Source organism: Phocoena sinus, chromosome 5 (assembly GCF_008692025.1).
Source record: "Phocoena sinus isolate mPhoSin1 chromosome 5, mPhoSin1.pri, whole genome shotgun sequence".
Classification (NCBI taxonomy): Eukaryota; Metazoa; Chordata; class Mammalia; order Artiodactyla; family Phocoenidae; genus Phocoena; species Phocoena sinus.
The window spans coordinates 47,945,463-47,965,940 of NC_045767.1; the positions used below are offsets into that span (position 1 = coordinate 47,945,463).

The following is a 20,478-nucleotide window of genomic DNA, read 5'->3' on the forward strand; positions in this document are numbered from 1 at the left end:
TCAGCGAAGTGCATGTGTGTTTGCAAATCGTCCTCCGCTGTCGGTAGACGACGAGGACCGGCCCGGGCTGCGGAGGAGCAGCAGGCCGGTGGGGCAGGCCGCGTGAGTGAGCCTCGCCAGGAGCCCCGCAGCGCGGTCCCGCGCCCCCTAGGCTGCGCGTCAGCCCGGTGCGCCCCCGCGCGCCATGTCCGGTCGTAGAGCGCGCTCCGCTCCCGGCCCGCGGGGCTCCTGCGCCTTCTAGTTTCGGAGAGCCCACTTTGACCGAGGCCACCATTCCTACTGAGCCTCCTTCTTCTGTCTCCTACCGTCCCCACTGGAATTGGATTTGCAGAGGGGGTCGGTGGAACCGGATCACCCCTGTTCCACGCGCAACTGGCCCCTGCATCTTCACGATCTTCACCGCGGTTGGGAGCTCCAGGTCTTTTACCTCCAAGTTGATATTTGTGAGGCAGACGACGCGTGATCTCCTCCCCGCTGCTTTGGGGTCTCCCTGTAGCCTTGGCCGGGCCAACTGATCTTCAGGACCTAAAGTTGCCCAAGGAGCGCCTGCCTTGCAGGAGGAGGGTGAGGGGAGCTGAGAGGCGTGTATCTGTGTTAGCTTTACTGCCTTGAATATTCCTGTTACTTCTATATTATCTTGTGCACGTTATCCGGACACTCTGGGTTGCTAGACTCGCGCCAGGCACTGGGCCTCAGGCACAGCGCAGTTCCAACAGAGCAGCAAGCTAAAGAGAAAACCCCTGGCGCCGGCGAGCTAGGAGGCGGCGGGGGAAGATGCGCGGCGTGGGCTGGCAGACGCTGTCCCTGTCGCTGGGGTTAGTGCTGGCGATCCTGAACAAGGTGGCGCCGCAAGCGTGTCCGGCGCAGTGCTCCTGCTCCGGGAGCACAGTGGACTGTCACGGGCTGGCGCTGCGCAGTGTGCCCAGGAACATCCCCCGCAGCACTGAGAGACTGTGAGTATGGGCTCTTCCTCCCCCTTCCTCCCCACCATCGGGGTCGCGCAGACCCTGCGTCGAGACTGGAGGGACTGAGCGGCACAGAGAACTGTGCCTGGGTCAGTCCTCACTAGCTTTCCCGAAGGCGCATCCTGGTCTTGAACTCTCTGGGAGGGCGCTGCCCGGGGAGGGGCCACTGCCCAAGGAGGGGCGGGCCCGCTGGCTGCTGCGCTTGGTCCCTTCTTCCCGCTCCAGTCCCGACACTCGCAGCCCTTTGCGGGCGAGTTCTGTGAGGCTGGGGAGACGGGGAGATGGGGGACGAATAGTCGCGGGTGCCTGGGGCAAGGGAGACGCGACTTTGTTCCTCGGACTCTGCAAACGGAGTCACCTTGCGGTTGGGAACTGTCGCGGGTCGGTTCAGAGCCGAGTCCCGGCTCTTGTCATCGCGGGGTGGCGCGAAGAAGGGGGGTTGACGCGGGAGGGGGGTTACTCAAAAGAGAGAAACCTCCGCTCCCCGGCTTTGTGCCGCCCTCCTGGGGACTGAGGGAGAGGAGACGGGGTCGTGGGGCGGCTGAGCCCGCCCAGGGGCGCTTCTACAGGCCGCGGAAGGAAGGATGCCCCAGGACGGCAGCAGCTTTCGCGGTGGCCGCGCGCAGCCCCCAGCGACTCTTCCCCCGCCTTTCATTTCCCCTGGGAGGAGGCGGCGGCGGCGGCGAGCCCCAAGGACCTGTCCGAGGGGGGAGGCTCCGGAGACGGACCACGTCCCGTCGGCTAGGCGAAGTTAGGGCTGGTTCTCCAAGCGGAGCCGGCCAAGTCGGGTCTGACCAATTTGGTGACCCTGCGGCCCTCGGCTGCCCCCTTCGGCCCTTCCTGCTGAGCCCTAGTGCCCCCTTTCCACCTTTCTGGCAGTTTCTGCGTCCCTGCTCGTGGCAGCCTCTCCCCTTCCTTCCTCTCTTCGCGCTCTGCTGCCCGCAGACATCCCCGCCTCCCTGTCTCTGTGAGCCTCTAATGAAGAAGTAATCGCAACGCGGGTGTTGACGGCCCACGCGCCGCTTGTGGGGCGCTTTCCGAGTTCAGGGAAGTGGAGCGTGGAGGCCGTTCTCTTTGTGAACGCAGAGGCCGCCGCCCCGCGCTTCCCGGGCGCCCGGGGCGCGCTCCCCTCACCGCTGAGCTTGGGCCCGGCGGGGCGAGGGCGGCAGGGGCAGCGCTCTCAGGCTGCGCTCCCCGGGGCCCTGCGCCCCCAGGCTGTGAGGGGGGCGGACGGCGGAGGGGACGCCTTGGACTCGCAGGTTTCCACCAGCGCGGCCCCGCAGCGCGTCGGGTCGATCTTCTTATCCAACCCATTTTCCTCGCCCTCAGTTTAAAGGCCAGAGTTGAGCCATTCCTTCCCTTGCCAGTGGCTGCCGCATCCCGAGCCCCACTGGGCCGCCCGCTACTCCGTCTCTGCCCTCCTTCCCTGGCCCGCAGCGCTGGGCAGGTTGAGTCCCTACCCAGGGTATCTTGTCAGAATATGATCTCCCAAGTTTGTCTGAGACTGGGGGGGCTGGCGGTGGCGGTTGGGACTCAGCTTATGGCAAGTAGCCCGGATAAAGAAAGACCCCAACCACTGTAGGAACAATTCGATGGTACTTTGCTCAGCACGGAAAATGGGTTGGGGAGAAAGCAGTGCAGAACTCTCTTTTAGCCCTTGTCATTTCATGCTATTCAGAACAGTTTAAAGTTTAAGCACTAACATGTCTTATTCAGCAAAAAAGGAACGGTTCGGGGAAAAAATAGCAATTGAGTTTTAAGGTCCTTGAAAAAAAATTTACCCCTATGAGGGATCTATAAAGAAGTTTCAGAAAATAGTTTACTCAGTGCTGGCTTATAAAATTATGTCATTGACAACATAAACACATTAAATACACATGATGTTTTCAAAGTCAAGGTAGGGTTTACTTCCGTGAAGGAGAACATTCAAACCGCAGCAAAGCCTGGTTTTATTTGAAATGATTGGAACCAGGGCAAGTTTAGATCTTGACCTAAGATGCCAGAAAAGGGGTTTGTGACTCTTGAGGGAAACGTGGTGCTGAAATCTGAACAAAAATGTCAGGGCCTGAATACTATTTCCACTATTGCCCTTGCTAGTAGTTTTCACTTTACAGTCACAGCGGGTGTCCCTGAGCTGCAAATGAAGAGTTTCGTTTTCATACAAACATAGAATTGTTGGAAGGTAAATGCTTATAAATGCGAGTCTTTGAAGTGCAGTTCTTTTGATGGCACTCTAACTTTATTCTTTGCCTTAGGAAGTTTAGCCATGGTGCCACCTAAGGATAGGGTTCTGAATTTTTAAAATTTTCTTCCTGAATAGTATTAGAAAAGTGTTCCTTTAACTTCCTGAAGGTAACTTTTTGGGAATGTTACTAACAATAATAGTAAATAGCAGAATACCTGTGAAATTAATATACACCTCCTTATAAAAAGCAAAAATTGAAAGCATCCCATATACACACAAAAGAGAACATCTCTTGATAACAGAATCACTTCATTTTCTTGTCATATGACAGCAAGCATGGACTCTGTAAACTTAATCATTTTAAAAATTTTCTTTCAAAGATGACTTCCTTTTCTTTCTCTTTTACTTTGCAAACTACTTTAGTAATTGGAACTGATCCTTTATCTCAAAGCTCTTATTTAGTTTATATTTGTCTTTGTTTAACTAGATAGTGGTAGAAATTAAACAGAACTTTCATTTTCTTACTTGTTTTATCTTAGGGATTTGAATGGAAATAACATCACACGGATTACTAAGACAGATTTTGCTGGTCTTCGACACCTAAGAGTTCTGTAAGTATGTTCTTCTGTGTTTTGGAGAATTCTCTTTTGTTTTTTAAGGTTGTGTATTTTGAATTGTTACTGATCTCAGTTTTAATAACTGCCTCAATGACAGAAACATAAAATTTTAAAAGGCCTTGGTTTCCTTTTTTTTTTGTTTATCAGTGTACTTCAATTTTAATAAAAATGTAGGCCTTTATTTTAAGGTTGGATGCAAGCCATAGAAACAGTATAATGGAAATGACTTCAAATGTTTGCTATACCATACCGTAAGTGCCTTATGCATATAAAAATGTAGAATAGTTGCTTTTACAATATGAATGAGTAATGTGAGACATTTGATATACTTTTAGGATTTGAGATTAACTATAAAGAATTTAAGTGGGCCTGCATTTTATTATTGCTAATATAAAAATGTTCAGACTTTTCTAGCAAGCAACATGTACCTATATTTTGTAACATTAAAATCAAACAATCCAAGTTTTCGCAGAGTTTTTAGTGGGAACTGTTTCTCTATAAAAATATGTTGGTCATATTTTGAATCGTTTCTTGTATATTAAAGCTTTGCAACTCATAAAATTGTTGCAGTATGATTACTTTTTTAATTAATGTGTTAAGTTAGTTGTGAATAAACAATCATTTGAGATTCAGTGTAATGTAAAATTGTTTTTACCTATAGATTTATAAATGTTTACATTGCAGTGCACATACACTTTTGATCATGCGTGTTCATTGTTCACTTTTGAAAAACACATTTTTGGCCTTTATGAATTCTTCCAATTTCTGACATATATCCATCAGTGAATTGAAATATGTGTATGATGAATTATTGTATGTTGTTTCTTTCAGTTAAGAACTCACTTGAAAAACAGCCATCAGAGTTGTAGTGTCATGGGTTACTTTTCGGGATATACTATAGTTTAAGGTTCAGGATTCTGACGAAATTTTGTGAGAAACTGAATTAGTATTTTTTATGAAAGTTTCGTGATGAGGATGCTATTTTCCTTCCCTGATTTTTCTCAGATATAACATTGTTAGATTTGATATTGAATCTCAAACCAGAGCAGTATTTAACTTCATAAAGGGACAAGTTTTCAGTTGCTGAACTGACACTTTTTCAGATGGTGAGTGGTAACATTAAGACTCCTGTTATACTTTGCATTTCAGTCAGCTTATGGAGAATAAGATTAGCACCATTGAAAGAGGAGCATTCCAGGATCTTAAAGAACTGGAGAGACTGTAAGTATTTTCAATTCCAAACTTATGACGACATAACTATATTTTAAAAAATAGTTGCATTTCAAGGACCATGTCTTCAATTTCATGTCTTAGTCTTTGTAAGTTTACGGAAACAAGAAGTTGATAAAGTGATTTTCAAACTAATTTACAATTAGAAATAATAGAATTTTTGCATAAATAGTACTAACTTGTACAAGTTCAAAAATACAGACTTACTTTCCTGAGACATTTACTTCCTTGGTAACCATTGCTTTGGTACTTAGAGATGTACATTTTTTCTTATTTTTCATCTAGTCTGTTTTATTTGCTTATGTAGGAAGAAAGGTGGTAATTTTATTTGCATTTATGGTACATTATGGAAAAGAAGAGTTTTGCTGATAGTTATTTTAGTTCCCATGCTATTGCTATGTGTGTCATTAGTGACATTTGAGGAAATATTTAAAGTTCTTAGTGATAAAGATTTGCTTTCTGATATTTAACACTTGTGGTGAATATTATTAATAACTGCTATTTACAGTTTTATTTCATTATTTTATAGTAGCTTTCTAAATTTTTTTTTGCTGGAAAAAGAATTTAGTAGAAATGGAAGTAAGAGTTATGTTATCAAAGCACATCATTTAACACTGATTGTTTTTTTCCAAGAAGATCAAATGTGAACTTCAGGATTTAAAATACATTTTTATTTTTTTCAGACACAAAATTTTATGGATTGTTATATATTACTGGAGGACCATTATTATTTAATGCCTATAGTGTATATATACAAAAGACAAAAACCTCTGCTGAAATAATTAGATAAAATACACAGTTTGTCATTTGAAATATGAATAACATATCTCCATATGTCTTGATAATTCAAGTTTAGTAGCTTTGCATTTCTAAGGGCAAATATCAGCTCTCTTAAAAGTAGCAACAATTATTTTAATGTTTCCATGCCTGCTTTAAGAGGCACTTTAGGTAAAAATAAAAATTTTATTTAAAATAAAATTTATTTAAATAAATTTATTTATTTAAAATAGTGAAATATGAAGTTCATTTAGGGCATAGCACGTGCTCAGATTCACTGGGCCCAAGGGCAAAAGTTAATTCTGTGTAACTGTAAATATAAAAGTGGCTTGTCAATTTCTAAGGTATTTGTAAATATAGGCTACATTTTTATAACCTAAAGTAAAATTAAACAGAGATATCTAATTTATTTTGCTATAAAATTTTGTTCATGAATAATATTACAATATAGCGATATAATTGTGGAATTCAAAATAAATTTAAAACCACTACTTAGAGTTAGTTTTGGGGAGGAAATAAAAATAAGTTAAATATTTGGTTAAGTTTATAACAAAGTTTATAAGTTCGTAAGCTGTTTCTTAATATATAAAAATACTCTGAAAGTATTTATTCTTTGATATCTTTTATGAATAGCTAATCTCTAGTGAGAACTTGGCAAAAGTATTTTTAATCCATCCATTAAAAACTAAGCATTAATATAATTTAAATGTTTAGTAAGATGAATAGATAATTTTAAATTATCATTTAAGCATTAACAGTTTTTTCCATGAGTAACTTTTATTTATTCATATATATGTGTTTAGTAGTCACATATATACATTTTTCCATGTGAGAGAGAGAGAGATATATATATGTATGTATATGTATATTTTTTTCTTAAACAACTTCGATATCATTGAAGGATTCTCAGTGGCTTTTCATGAAGTCTGTATTTTGTTTATATTGTAATTTTAAATATTTTCAGAAACACGGGAACAAAACAAACTTTCTCATTATTTTTCAAGCCACTTTGGAGTACCATTTGAACTTTCATCTTGAATAAATGAACTTTTCCTAAAAATTATTAACCAGATACCTTATGATCTGAAATTCGATTAAAGTTGTAAGTAGGTACTATTTTTTGACTTTTACTTCCCCGGGAATGTCACTTCATCTCAGAACAATTTTCTGTTCTACGGAGATGCAGTCAGATGTTGCAGAGTGGGAGGAGGATTTGTAATTTTGAATGAAAACTAATATATATGCAGGACTTCTTTAAATCACCCCAGCTGTTGGCTGAGAGCAAATATTTCATATTTGTGAGGAAAAGCTGAGAAAATTCCTTTTGTTTACAACTGCCAAGTCCATCTGATGGAAGCACATTGTTATCTGACAGCCAATTCATCTCCTTGGGACTCTGGAATTCAAAACCATTTCTTAGGAACATTGTGGATACACTTTTCAAATATTTATTTCTTTAAATACATTAAATGGCAAGCAGTTTTGCTAAAGAATGCATTCAGGTTATTGTGGAACAAACTATTTTAAATTTTTTTCAGTTTATTAATTAAAAAAAATTTTAAAAGCTACCCAGAGAGTTCTATAATCAAATTACTGTGGCCTTATAATAATATTATTATGGTATATATTCTTATTGTAGTAGGTGATGTCATTAACATCACACAAATTGCCTTTTTTTCCCCTGAAAGTTGCAAGAGACAATGTAATAAACAGGAAGTAATCAGTGAATTAACTTATAAATAATTATACCTTGTGTGAGTTTATATGTTTTTTTAGCAATTTAAATGTGAGTTTTAAATTCAAACTCCAAATTATGAAAAGGTGTATAAATGCAGGTTTATCTTGTGAATGCCATTTATACTGTATATATAATATAGCAAGTTAATTTTCTTTCTTTGTGTGAAGAACAAAAAATAAAAACATTAACTTTATTCATATGCAATTTATGGTTCTAAGTTATTTTTTCATTTTAAAATGATAAAATCAGAACAATTCCAAATATTTTGTGAGTATTTCAAAATTATAAGTTTTTTTCTTTTTATCTTATGTTGCTAGAGTTTTAACTTGATCAGAAAGAAGACATCTGAGAACAGAAGATAAGAGCTGTGCCTTTTAGAAATCCAACTTTTAATCTCTAAGAAACAGGGTCACGTGATTAGGTTGGATTTAATTTTAGTATAGGATGAGAAAATCATTATTGGCAAATCAAAGCATTATAGCTACAAAAGAAACACATTTTTTCCACTTCAAAGAATTGATGAAATACAAGGTTATCAGTCAAAATGTCAAGTAGTAGATGGGTATTGAAATCCTCCCTCCCTTCCTCCCTTTTCTGTCTCACTGCCTCCTTTCCCTTCACTTCCTTCTTTGTATTGTATAGAGAACAACAGCAGATGATATGATGATCAGAATGTGGTTATGAATCATTGTAAAAGGAATAAGTTTTAATCATGCCTACACACTATGAGCACACAGTACTTCCTGTTTTGACAGTTTCCTTCTTTATGCCCAGACCTAACATGTGCACTGGTGGATTCCCATGGATGCTCTGTGTTGCCGGTAGCACCTGCTTATCTGGGATGAGAATGAAGCCTTGAGAATGTGCCTCATGTAGATTGCATTAACAGGTCTCATTGTTTAATCAAATGTTCAAATGAAATCTAATATAGTTAAGTGACTAGATAGTCAATGGAAATTAATTAAGGAAAAACAAACTACAAATAAGCTACAGTAAAGAAACATTTAAGAATTATACTTCTTTATATTTCACGGAAGATGCCTGTGTATACTTGCAATAAAGTCTCCATGCAAAATTATTAATTCAAGGTATTTCTTGGTTAGTGTATAATGTGTTAGAAGGCTAAAAAAATCACATTGGGACCCCTGACTTTTCTATGCTGGTGTAAAGTTATGTTGTTCACTTATGTCTTATGGGATTATGCTGCAGTCATTAAAGTTCTATTTTATGGCCACTTCAGTATTTCACTACTGCAAATCATCTGCTTTTGTAAGTTGCTGGATAATACAAATGCAAGAGTATGAGAAAGGTTTTGAAATTTTTTAAAGGTTGTCCAAAAGAAATTAGGGTATTTTGTCTGAAATACAATGAAACACTCAATGCAAAATAAAATGTATATATGCCTAGGTTACATTAATGAGAACCAATAGCATACCATTGAAAACCTTGGATATTAGATATTTCATTAACTTCACAGTCATACCCTTGCAATAAGGAAATTGCAGAAGTGATAAAGGCAAAGGCTTGGACTGCACTTTTTTTCCTACCAATAAGTTGTAAAGGCATTCCTATAAGACAATATTGCTTTAAACATTCCAAATTTTGGTATCTTTGGATCTGAGATTACCTTTTTTCTACTAACATTGTCATTTGATACTCATTTTTACTTGAAAAAAAGAGTCCTGAAAATATTATTATAATGAAGCCATGCAAAGCCTGTTCACTTAGCTATTTTAAAGTTTCTATCAAGTAAATACAAAGAAAATACTCATTTTAATTTAGAAATGTCTTTACAATAGAGCCTAAATTTGACTAGACACTATCCTCTCCTTAAAGGATATCTAAAAGGCACATGTATTTTTTGAAGGTGGTGCTGAGTTATTTCTCCCTGGGTGTGCACACCATGCGTAGGCATGAGACAGCCAATGTGAGGCTGAGGAACTACGGCACTCTAGAATTTTTGTGGTAGGTCGCTATACATGAGTTCAGATAGAGAATATGTTTGTGGAACAGGTCTGAAGGAAGGCTCCCCTTATCCCCTGTTCATGAAGGTGGAGAATCCCTCTTCTGACTCATCCTGCAAGTTTATAGGCAACACATAACGTCCTTTTTCTTGAAGTAAGGGCAAACTAACAGTGCTAATCTCCTTGGAAAAGAATGCAATCTCATCTTAAAAGAATTGTTCTCTGGCACCTTTATACCCAAGTTTAAAATCACGGCAGTTATTTTCTTGGGAAAGGCTCTTTAAAGAACATCTCAAATTCAGCAAAAAGGCTCAGTATGTACATTGTATGAGATAAATCATGCACCTAGATGTTCAAGAGTGTATCACTATCTGTGATAGCCAAATATCAAATTATTTTCACCTGTTTGTAAGCAATATTGAACGATTTTAAATTACATTTACTGACTATGGTCTTAGAAGGCTTTAATGCAAGTGCACTATTAGAAGTTTTGCAGAACATTCAATCTGCCTGAGAGGGTTTCTCACGCAGCGTTTTTTTTTATGGGCCTTGAAGTTAAGTTGAACGGTGGTGAGAAGGCCTGTTTGCTCTTTGTGGACCGTTTTATAAATTCTGAAACAGCAAGGCTGTTTATTTTTCCCACATCTGTTTTGGGCTCATCCTTTGTGATAGTGTTTGCTGGATGCTGTGTCCTTTATACCTCCCCTGAAATGAGTAGTTTAGTTTGCACTGTTACAATGTATTTGTGGAAGCAACGAATGTCAAATATTTTACATTGAGCTCTGTCTTTCATTCCTGTTGGATACCTTTCTGCCTGAATTATGCCTTCTAGACTGAATTCCACAAATTTACATGGAAGGAGAGACTTTTCTGTATGGACTTTGTATATATTGCTCTTATCTGTTTTCAAAGCAATTTATATCTGCTGGATTGGGAGGAATATTGGTGAAAACACTTTCAGAATGAAAGTTTGGTAACAATAGCACTGATTTGGTTTTAATGCAATTGGAATCTTGCTTTAAGATAATATTAACAAAAATTTGTTTGATTGTCATCTTGGCAGTGTCTGTCCACCCTGGATGAAGGTGGGGCTTCATCTCTCTGCTGCTGCCCCGCTCAGTGTAGATAACCTAGACTCCCCTCAGTGTAGGCACCTTGTAATTTTATATGCTATTGCCTGGTGTCCTATGAATATTGGCAGACACTCATTGGTTGTGCTGTTGATTATCTTTCTAAACAGATACAAACTCTTCTACCTGCTTTTAAAACATTAGATAGGAGTGGCATCAAAAAACCCTTGGTTTCAATTCCACTGTGAGATCTTGATCAAATTGCTTCGTCTTTTAAAACTGCAGTTTTATCATCATTAAAACAGAAACAATTATCATATCTCATAGTATTGGTACACGATTTTAGCAAGATAATGCACAGAGTTTCACAAAATGCTTGACACAGAGTTAGCACGTAAGGAACTATTATTATTATACATTTCAGCATCTCCCTTCCTGTTTTTCAGAAACTGAGTTTCTGAATTATTTTATCTTATTGAGCTAATAAAATGTGTCTATAATAAATTTGACTTTTAAATATCCATATTTACCATCATTTTCCTTCTGAGTTTCTTATAGCATATAATCAATAGACAAGATGTGAAGAAAGTACAAAACCTTCTCCAAATTTTTTTCAGAGTATTTATCAAAATCTCTGAATGTATAGAGAATATCAAGAAGTAACGGGAATGAATAGGAAGCAACATTTTTATTAATAAGTTTTGATCTCCCTACCACAGAATATAAAGGGTGAAAATACTGATATAACTGCTGAAAGTGTAAACTTTATCTACTACTAGCTAAATGTTAAAAATCTTTGCTTTAAAAATGTTAGCATAAAAGGCAAATGGTAATTTACCTGAGAAGAAGGCATTTATGTTTGAGAAATAGAAGATTGTAAAAGATAGACTTTTTTTTTTTTTTTTTTTTTTTTTTTTTTTTTTGCGGTACGCGGGCCTCTCTCTGTTGTGGCCTCTCCCGTTGCGGAGCAACAGGCTCCGGACGCGCAGGCTCAGCGGCCATGGCTCACGGACCCAGCCGCTCCGCGGCATGTGGGATCCTCCCACACCGGGGCACGAACCCGCGTCCCCTGCATCGGCAGGCGGACTCTCAACCATTGCGCCACCAGGGAAGCCCAAGATAGACTTTTTAAGGCAGCATTTATCAAATACTCGTTACAGATCAGGCACATTGTAAATACCTTACATTTACAATGACAGGTAAATATGAGACTTGCATTTTTTACTAGCTTTGGTAAAATCGTTTTCATTTTACATTTTGGATTGGGGTGAACTTTGCAAATGTTAATTGAATTGAGGTGAAAGTTGAAACAATAAGAGACCTCCAACCTCTAGTAATGGACAAGTCACAGGAGCAGCTGGCAGATAATAATTTGAAACAATGCATGTCAGTAATGCTTATGCTGCCCTTCAAGTTGAGGTTGTTAAGAACCTGCATTTCAGAGGCCAGTGATCTTTAGTGTGACCCAGAAAGATCATTCACCCTGCTGAAGGCCACACTGAAAAAATAGCCCATAGCACAGAGGAAACAGTTGCTGAGATCTTTCTTATCTTTACCCTAAAAATATGTGTCTCGGAGACACACATTACACACCTTTCTGAAACCATGAATTTCTATCCAGCGAATTTTCAGTCAGTCTCCTGAGATCTTGTGGGCAGATTCCATCTAGCTGGTGATGACACAGGAGCTGAATATCACTGAATCTCTTATCTGTCCTTTGACACAATTGAGTATCCTTGCTGGGAACAATTGGTAATTGACCCACCTGGTCTGCTTAATGCAGCAAATTCATGTTGGTTCCCATAAATCCTCCTCTGAGATGCCCTTAATTCACTACATGCTGTTTATCTGTTCTTGGACTATCAGATTTTAACTTCTTTAACACATTTACATTAGAGTTATTATTATGACACTCATCTTCAAGCTACTAAGAAATATTCTGTGGTATTAGAAGAAGCTAGGTTACTTTTTCTCAAGCTGTGTTTAGAAATTGTTGTGCACCTTGATAGTCTAGCTTAATTCTGGATTTAAAAAAATCCTCGTTAGTTTACAAACTTAATTTCTGGTCATTGTATTAGAAATTCTGCTTAAATTTTTTTCCTTTATTGGATATTTTGGAAGAGTTTCACTTTTTATTTTAATGTTTGTATTTCAATTTATTCTTAGTTCTAATGGAAGAGGAAACAGAACAGGAAGCAAAAGTGTATTGATACTCTTTTAAAGAAAAAAAGTGGAATCATACTATTTTTCTATGCATGTTACCATGTCACCTATTATCTGCCTTTTTTTGTATACTACTGTGTCTTATACACATGGTAGGCTTAGACACATTAAGATCATTCATAATAATTTTCATAGAATAGTGATAAATTACTTGAATTCTGAGAAAAATATTTTATACGTATTTTTGTTTTGCTCTCAACTTTAGGTATTTTAAATAGATCATTAAAATAGTGAACTGCCTATACAGCTAGTTTGTTTTTTTTTAATAAAACTTGGTGTTTTATTTTTAGGTGATTCATTCATAGATATTTAGGAAGTGGGCTATGTAAAACTATATTTTTCCCAAAAAAAGATTGGTGAAAAGGAAAGTTGAGGATTACATTATTTTGAGGAATGTTTAGACTGACTCTTTGAAAGGAGTGATTCAGAGGGTATGTTCTGGAGTCAGCCCACCTGAATTCAGGTTTCTAGCTCTACTTTCTATGAGCTGTGTACCTTCATCCAAAACAGCAGTGACAGTAGGACCTACTCATGGGGTAGAATGAATGTGATAATTCATGTAAACTTCTCAGAACAGTGACGTATCACCTAGTAAGCTTAATATATGTTAGCTATTACTTTGGGAATGAATTAAGAACCACTAAGAATTTGAAAAAGAATTGAGAAAAGACACTGCTTGCACCGTATCTAAATTATCTACTTTCTTACAATACCTGAAATGAGACCAATGTAGACCCATTAACAAGAAATCTAGTAGCAGCCCTCAGTCACTTGGGTATCTGAATTTGTTTCACCATATTGAATTCCTTCCAATTTCTAGATGACGTTGAGAATGGCATGGCTGGGGGAGGTTGAAGGAAGGGAAAGGACGCAATTGCTGTATAGAGCACATGAAAGCAGGTTTGGTGGCGGGTCTTAGGTTATCTGGAGGGTGCCATAAAACCTAAGGCGGGTACCTTAGGGAACATGCCTGGAGAAAGTTGCCTGAACATAAAATGCACATGCTAGGATTTTGCTGAACTATATCAAAATGCAAAGAGCAGTTTTTCCTAAGGACCTAATAAGTGCCCAGGAAGAAGGAAGGAAATACACAGATATGGCCTTTACACTTGAAGAGTTTACGGTGTAGTGGGAATCAGACCAGTATGTGAATAAATATAATATAGTGTGAGGGACTCTTATTTATCAAATACTATGGGCATATGGAGACACAGGCAAGGGAGGAATCAACTTTAGGAGAATCAGGGGAATTACACAGAGGATGTAAGAAAGTACCATTTGGAGAAAAGGGAAAGCTCCGTACAGAGAGTTGCCTGTGCAGGGGCTGGGGACCTGAAGGAGCGTGCTTGTTTTGGCTGGAGAATCATGGACGATGTTTGTTAGTCCAGTGGTTTGGATCAGATTATGAAAGCACATCTCTGTCATTTCAAAAATTGCAATTGCCTCTTTGGACAATGGGGAGTCTTCCCTAGACAAATTCTCATTAGACCTGTTGTGAATACTTGTAATCTATTTTTTCAGACACAATATAACAAGGTCATCATTAAGTTATATTTTATTGAAAATGTTTAATAGTAGACTCTGGAAGTACTCTTTCCTCAGAACCATGCCTGGCAAAGAAAAAAAATTAAAGCTTTTTGTTTCACTTTACAGTTAACCTTGTTAAGTGCTTTATTCATCAAAATTAGTGTAGGTGAAAAGTAAGTCCACCCTTTCACTACTGATTTTACTATTTTTCCCTCTGATTGTCTCAGCATACATTTTTATGAGCAAGCATTTTATTAAGTGCTGAGAGTATTTCTATAGATGACCAACTTCTTAATAATATGAGTTATGTAGCAAAAGATGGTAAGCATAGCTATCATTGCCTCATGGCATTTTAGAGTTGGAAGAAGTTCTGAAGTTCACCTTGTCCAACTTTTCACTTAATGTAGAATTTCTTTTTATTACATCCGTTGCAGGGAAAAAAATGCATAGCCTCTGCTTGAATATATGTGGAGTAAGGAGTTGAGAGCTTCCTAAAGCCGATCATCCCATTTCTTTATATCTTTTATACTTAGAAAGGTCTTCCTTATGATCTACTTTCTTGAGTTATAATTACTAGTGCTATTCCTGCCCTCTAGAGACTAAATAACTGTAATTCTGCTCCCATCTGATGACCGTTTAAATATGTCATCATATTTAAAAGGGGGCAAGATTGATATGCCCTCTTTTCCTGCCACCTTAACATTTATCTTTACCACAAAAAACACCTCAAGTTTCTTCAGTGTGATGTTAGTTTCTGGATGTCCTTACTCTCCTCTAGAGCTATAGCAGCTTATAAATCATTTAAGTGTGCATTTTACATTAGCTTGTCATCATTTTATTTAAATTTGGGAAAAGTAGAGAGGATAGATATTTATTTTTACTGAAATGTTAAATTGTACACTTAATATGAATGAGATTGGGATATGAGTACATGAGGGCTAGATTTTGCCACTCTTTAGGTAGTGTGCATAGTCCAAAAGAGCTTAGTTATGTAGTACCGGGGCTTAAATTGAGTTAGAGTTGCAATCAAATTCTTTTCTAAAATATTTAAAACATCCCAGTATCAGTTAAACATTAAGAAAACATTACTTAAACATTTTTGCCCTCATTGTTAGTTATAACTCAGCCTTATTCAGTTAAGAGTCAAGAACTGTGGATTGAGGTTTTCTTGTGATTTTGCCTAGAGGTAGAAACCATGCTGACACTTTCTTATACATTTTTCTGAAACTAAATGAAAAGCTAAAAAAAATGAAATTTCCACCTCCCCTCAGTACCTTGGCTGAAAATTTAAGTCATTTGGGACAGCGTATGAATTATTTTAGGGCACCATTTAATATGGTATTTCTGCTGTATGTTGAACTTGCCTAACCTAGACACCAGAGTCTGAGTCCAGAAATCCTGTTTCATTCCATCTGTGCTGGTTGACTGATGTTGCAGGGGATGTGAATTTAGAGTTTAGGCCCCAGTAATCATCATCTGAGTAAGCACAATGGAAAATTGCTTTAAAGAGTCATGTAACAAAAGGTGTAACCAACTTCTGATTTTCAATGCTTGAATTCTCTTGAATGTCGTTTCATTCTTTCCTGAAATACAGGATGAGGCATGACACTACCCAATCACAGTCTCATTGTTGGGTACTTTTTATGTAACATATGCTTTACTTTTGTTTTTCTCAAAAGGCGTTTAAACAGAAATCACCTTCAGCTGTTTCCTGAGTTGCTGTTTCTTGGGACTTCGAAGCTATACAGACTGTAAGTAGACAGAAATAGTTATTGTTGCTTTGGGTAGTACCTCGCGTTTTATTAAATGTATTTTGGATCTGTTTCCTTGTGCTTTCCTGGAATCTATTCATCTGTAGATTAATGGATTAAAAGTTTGCCTTTCTTTCTTTTCTTCTTTTCTCTCTCTTTTCTTTTTTGTTTTTTTGGAAATTTATGATTGGTTTTGCAGTAGTTCCAGTTCTTTTATTTGGTTAGCATTTACTGATTCATGTGTATGTTATTGTAGTATTCTTTTTTGGTCCTGATGGGGAGATTTACCTAACTTCTTTATGGAAACTTTTGATTAAGTTCTGAAGGGAAAGATTGCCACTGCACTTCCTCTTCAGAGGAAGTTGGCAGTGTTTTCTTGTAAAGTTGAGGTTTTTAATGTCAGCTTTTTTGATATTGTTTCTGTATTCACATAGTGTTTATTAGTCTGGAAATATTATTATAAGATATTTAAAGAGGACTGTAAATTTCCTCTTAAATATTCCTTCTAAAACCAGAATTCCAAACTGTGCAATATGAACGACTGTAAGGGTTTCATATCAAATACGTCATTGACTGTTAACAGAAGTACTTTGGAAGGAGCGTAATGTGAGTTTTAGGCAGAATCGGTTTTTCTTCCCTGGAATTCTTGTTCACTGACCTAATGTGCATAGTGAAAATATACTTTTGAAAGCTTTTAAAATTAGATTTTCAGCCACATGAATGATTTTGTGCAGATGGGAGGTAAGCTACAAAGTGTTGGAAAAATAAATAACAATGATTATTGATGTTTGTGGATGTTGTGAAAAATCGTTGGGATATATAGAATAAATTGCTCAGCCTGGCTCCCACCTGGATGGTGGGGAAAGTCCCATATGGTCATGCTTGTGGGGTAAGTGAAGAGATTGCTTTTTCTGAACTTGACTTTGTAGCCACGGCTTTGTGGTAGCCTATTAGTTCAATATTGTTGTTATGAATTCCAGAAGTAGGAAGGCCCTCTTCCCACAGCCCTCCCCCGACATTGTATCTCAGTTAGGCTCTGTGTTAGGTCCTCCTGACACCTTAGCTGACTATAGAGAGAATTTTCTCAGCAGGTGAAGGTGGAGCCAGCTACATACCAGGTCTTCTCTCTAGAGTTTGACTTTCCTGATTCTGTTCCTCTAAGGATAACCAAAGTCACCTAGCAGTATTTCTCCTCTGCGTTGTGTTCCCTGCTGGTTAATTGACCCAATTTAAGTAAATCTAAAAGAATCAAATAAAGAAACCTTGAGACCGCCTTTTTAACAAGAATTCTCTAAGGACTATTTTTACCAAGGAAACTAGATGTAGGCTGTTATGAAAATTATATGTATGAATATAAATTGATACTTGTATTTAATTATTTGTGCTTAGTTTGCAAGAAGGGCTACAGAGATGGTTTTAATAGATTCTACTTTCTGCTTTAACTTTTTTGATTGAGGGGATTTTGTAGAATTGATTTCAAAGCTAGTATACATTGAGTGCTATTAAATTACTACTTTGCTCACAATGTGCATATAAAAACAATCCACGTTGTCTAGAAAATTTTCTGTTTCCTATGTAGCTGTGAAAATATAATTTAAATGGAATGACTGTTATAGCTAGAATTAAAATTATTAAGCTGAAGAGAGGAAAATATAGGAAGTAACTTTAACGCTGTCTCTGAGAAACTAGAATGTTTGATTTTTAGTCTGGAAGTACTTGGATTAATTTTCTTAGAGGGATTCAGGTGGTATAATCTAGTGCAGAATCACTTATCAGCAAATTATATTCTGTTCAGTATTTTGCCCTCTTTTACAATGTCATATAATGGACCAAGGGATTTTCCCTTATGTTTTGTTATGATTTTATAACTTTATGAAGCTGCTGTATGAAAGAAGATGACTTGGAATCCTTATGTGAGTTAAAGAAACAGGACCCATAAAACTATAAGGCAACATTTTCTAGTTAATTAAAAGCATGTTAACAAGTGGAGCCATAGGCAGCTAGAAAATGTGTTCAGAGTCATGTTGTGCCTGTTTGGCTCAAAGGATTTCCCCGGGGGAGTAATGGAAGATAAAATTTTGTTTCTGATGTGGGACTAGTTGCAAGAGGGATTTGAAAGCTTTGATTTCCTGAAGTTAGAGCTTGATGGCTTAGTGTTCAGTACTGATTGTGACTTGACACCTGACATAGACACTGGATACACATGGAAACATAGAGGTGTAATTTTTTTCCGCATCAGGAAAAAGGAATCTTCTTTTGAGTTGAGGCACTGTTCTCTCACCTGAATTAGACCTAGTGGATTGTTAGCAATGATCTTTCTCTCAAGAGGAAAGTTTTAAGCTACATGTAACCAGTTTTTTATGTTGGTGATCACTAACTGATTAAACAACCACCATTAAGAGTATTTAATAAATAAAGGAACAAAAGCTTGTGAAGCTAGCTGCCTGTCTAGTTTAATTTCCAAGAGGAAGGATGCAAGTTCAAGTATTCTTCATCTGCTACAGGTGCCTAGTAGCTAACCGGAAACAACTGTTCTAACAGATGGAAAAATATGTACAAATCTACATACAAAAATGTCCTTTAAAATGTTCATTTAAAAATGAACTTTTCTTTCACAAGAAGGATAAGTGACCAAACAAAAGATACAGAATTTTGGACAAACAACAGGACAATATGTTGTGACAGGGAAAAGTCGACTGGTAGCTGTATTTGCATATCAAATGATCTACAGTTCCCTACTGTATAATTCAGTAGAGCCATACACATCTAGAATTCATGAAAGAAACAAATTTAGATTTATTTTCTCTCTATAAATTGATGCGTAATGCTAATTCGTACCTCTGGTTCTTTTCCTAACTTATTTTATCTTTTACCCTTACTTAATACTATTGTTTCCTGATACATAATCAATGAAAAGGTTTACTTGTTTTACTATATAGTTCATACACTGATGTTTGACTTTTATCATTGTTTGCTTAGATTAAATCTAAGCAAACTGGACATTATACAGATTTTCTTTGTGCCTCTGTAATGAATAATCGCCATTTGACTCTTGGCTGAAAATGAGATGCCAGGTGAAGAAGCACACATGCTTTTTAAAAAAAACTCTAAATGCAGTATAAAAGAAAAAGAGGGTACACTGTATATGAATTATGATTCGACACGGTTGGTTGCTGCTAGCGGCCAAATATGCTTTTCCTTTGCTGTCTGCTCCAATTTCTCTTTGGACGGGTTGAGAGAGCACTCCATGTTCAGGTCAAGATGTTTGCTCAGAAATAGTAGTACAGTTGCAGCTGTGTTTGTTGGAGCAGGAGACTAGTTTAAATAGCATTACCATTTATCCAGTCCATTAACAGAACTCTGTAAAATAATACCAACTCTGCATAAACTACAGGACAGTGTAATAAAATTACAAGCGCTTGTTGACAGATGGAAAGTGTAAGTAAAGAAAAAAGAAAAGTAAAGGGCCATAGGTTGGAGGTTAAGAGACAGCACATAGTTTTCTTAGCTTATGTAGATACTCTGTCCTCCCCCTTTGCTCCTCCTCCAAAACTGAGGTTGCACTTTTATTATCAGTTTAAGAGTGGAGAACATGATTTTCCGAACAATTAGGAGCTGGTTAACGGACAGAAATTTCAGTGACTTTTGAAATGGTCGATTATGATTGAAATTTATGAGTAGCTTATACAGATGTTCCTGAAAAACATAACCTTAAAGGTGACTTACCAGCTAGAGTTTGCAGCCACTCATCTGGGCTCATTAGAGAGGAATTTCATTGCTAGTACTGTGGTTAAGCATTCCGTTACAAATATTTGTTTTGTGGTTTTCAGTTTATTTCTTTGAGTATTATATATTTACCCAGACTTCTAACATAAGCTTAAGTAGCCAAACCACAGTGCAGAAACTAATTTTTCACTTGTATCTACTGAAACAAAGCAAAACTAACAAACAAAAACAAATACATAGGTCCCAGTGATTCATTTTTTTACTTCTTTAAATAAAAACTCTTTATTTCTGGTTAACAAGTGGTGTTTCCCTAGAGACCTTTGGAGCCACTAAATTATCTAACTTTATAAGTAGTATTTTTAAAGCCAAGGACTCTTTTTATGGCCTAGTGACTCCTTACCTGAGACAAATAAATTTTGAGCGCTTAATTCAATTGGTCAGATCACAATTCCTTTGCTGTTGGATAGGATCTCAGATTCTCCAGATACTCTTTGATAATAATTATTGGGGATATTTAAGAGGAAAACAATTTCTATTAAGGTAAAAATTGATTTGTGAAACATAACAAATATACAGTGAAGCTGTCCTTATTTCCCTTTCTCATAGAAGGAGCTTTAGCTTTTGATTTTGGTTTTTAATAGTTACAAGGGTAACACATCCTTATATTAAAAAGGTTTAGGGGACTTCCCTGGCAGTCCAGTGGTT

At 37.8% G+C, this 20,478-nt stretch overlaps 1 protein-coding gene across 1 annotated transcript in view; it reads left to right on the plus strand.

Moving 5' to 3' along the window:
- Nucleotides 1-394: 394 nt before the first annotated feature.
- The window catches only part of LOC116753932 (slit homolog 2 protein-like), a 32,359-nt gene continuing 12,275 nt past the window's right edge, over nt 395-20,478 (plus strand). The window contains exons 1-4 of the mRNA XM_032631971.1: nt 395-953; nt 3,690-3,761; nt 4,917-4,988; nt 15,976-16,047. Coding sequence (XP_032487862.1) covers nt 775-953; nt 3,690-3,761; nt 4,917-4,988; nt 15,976-16,047 — 395 coding nt within the window. The 5' untranslated portion in view covers nt 395-774. The remainder of the gene's footprint in view (nt 954-3,689; nt 3,762-4,916; nt 4,989-15,975; nt 16,048-20,478) is intronic.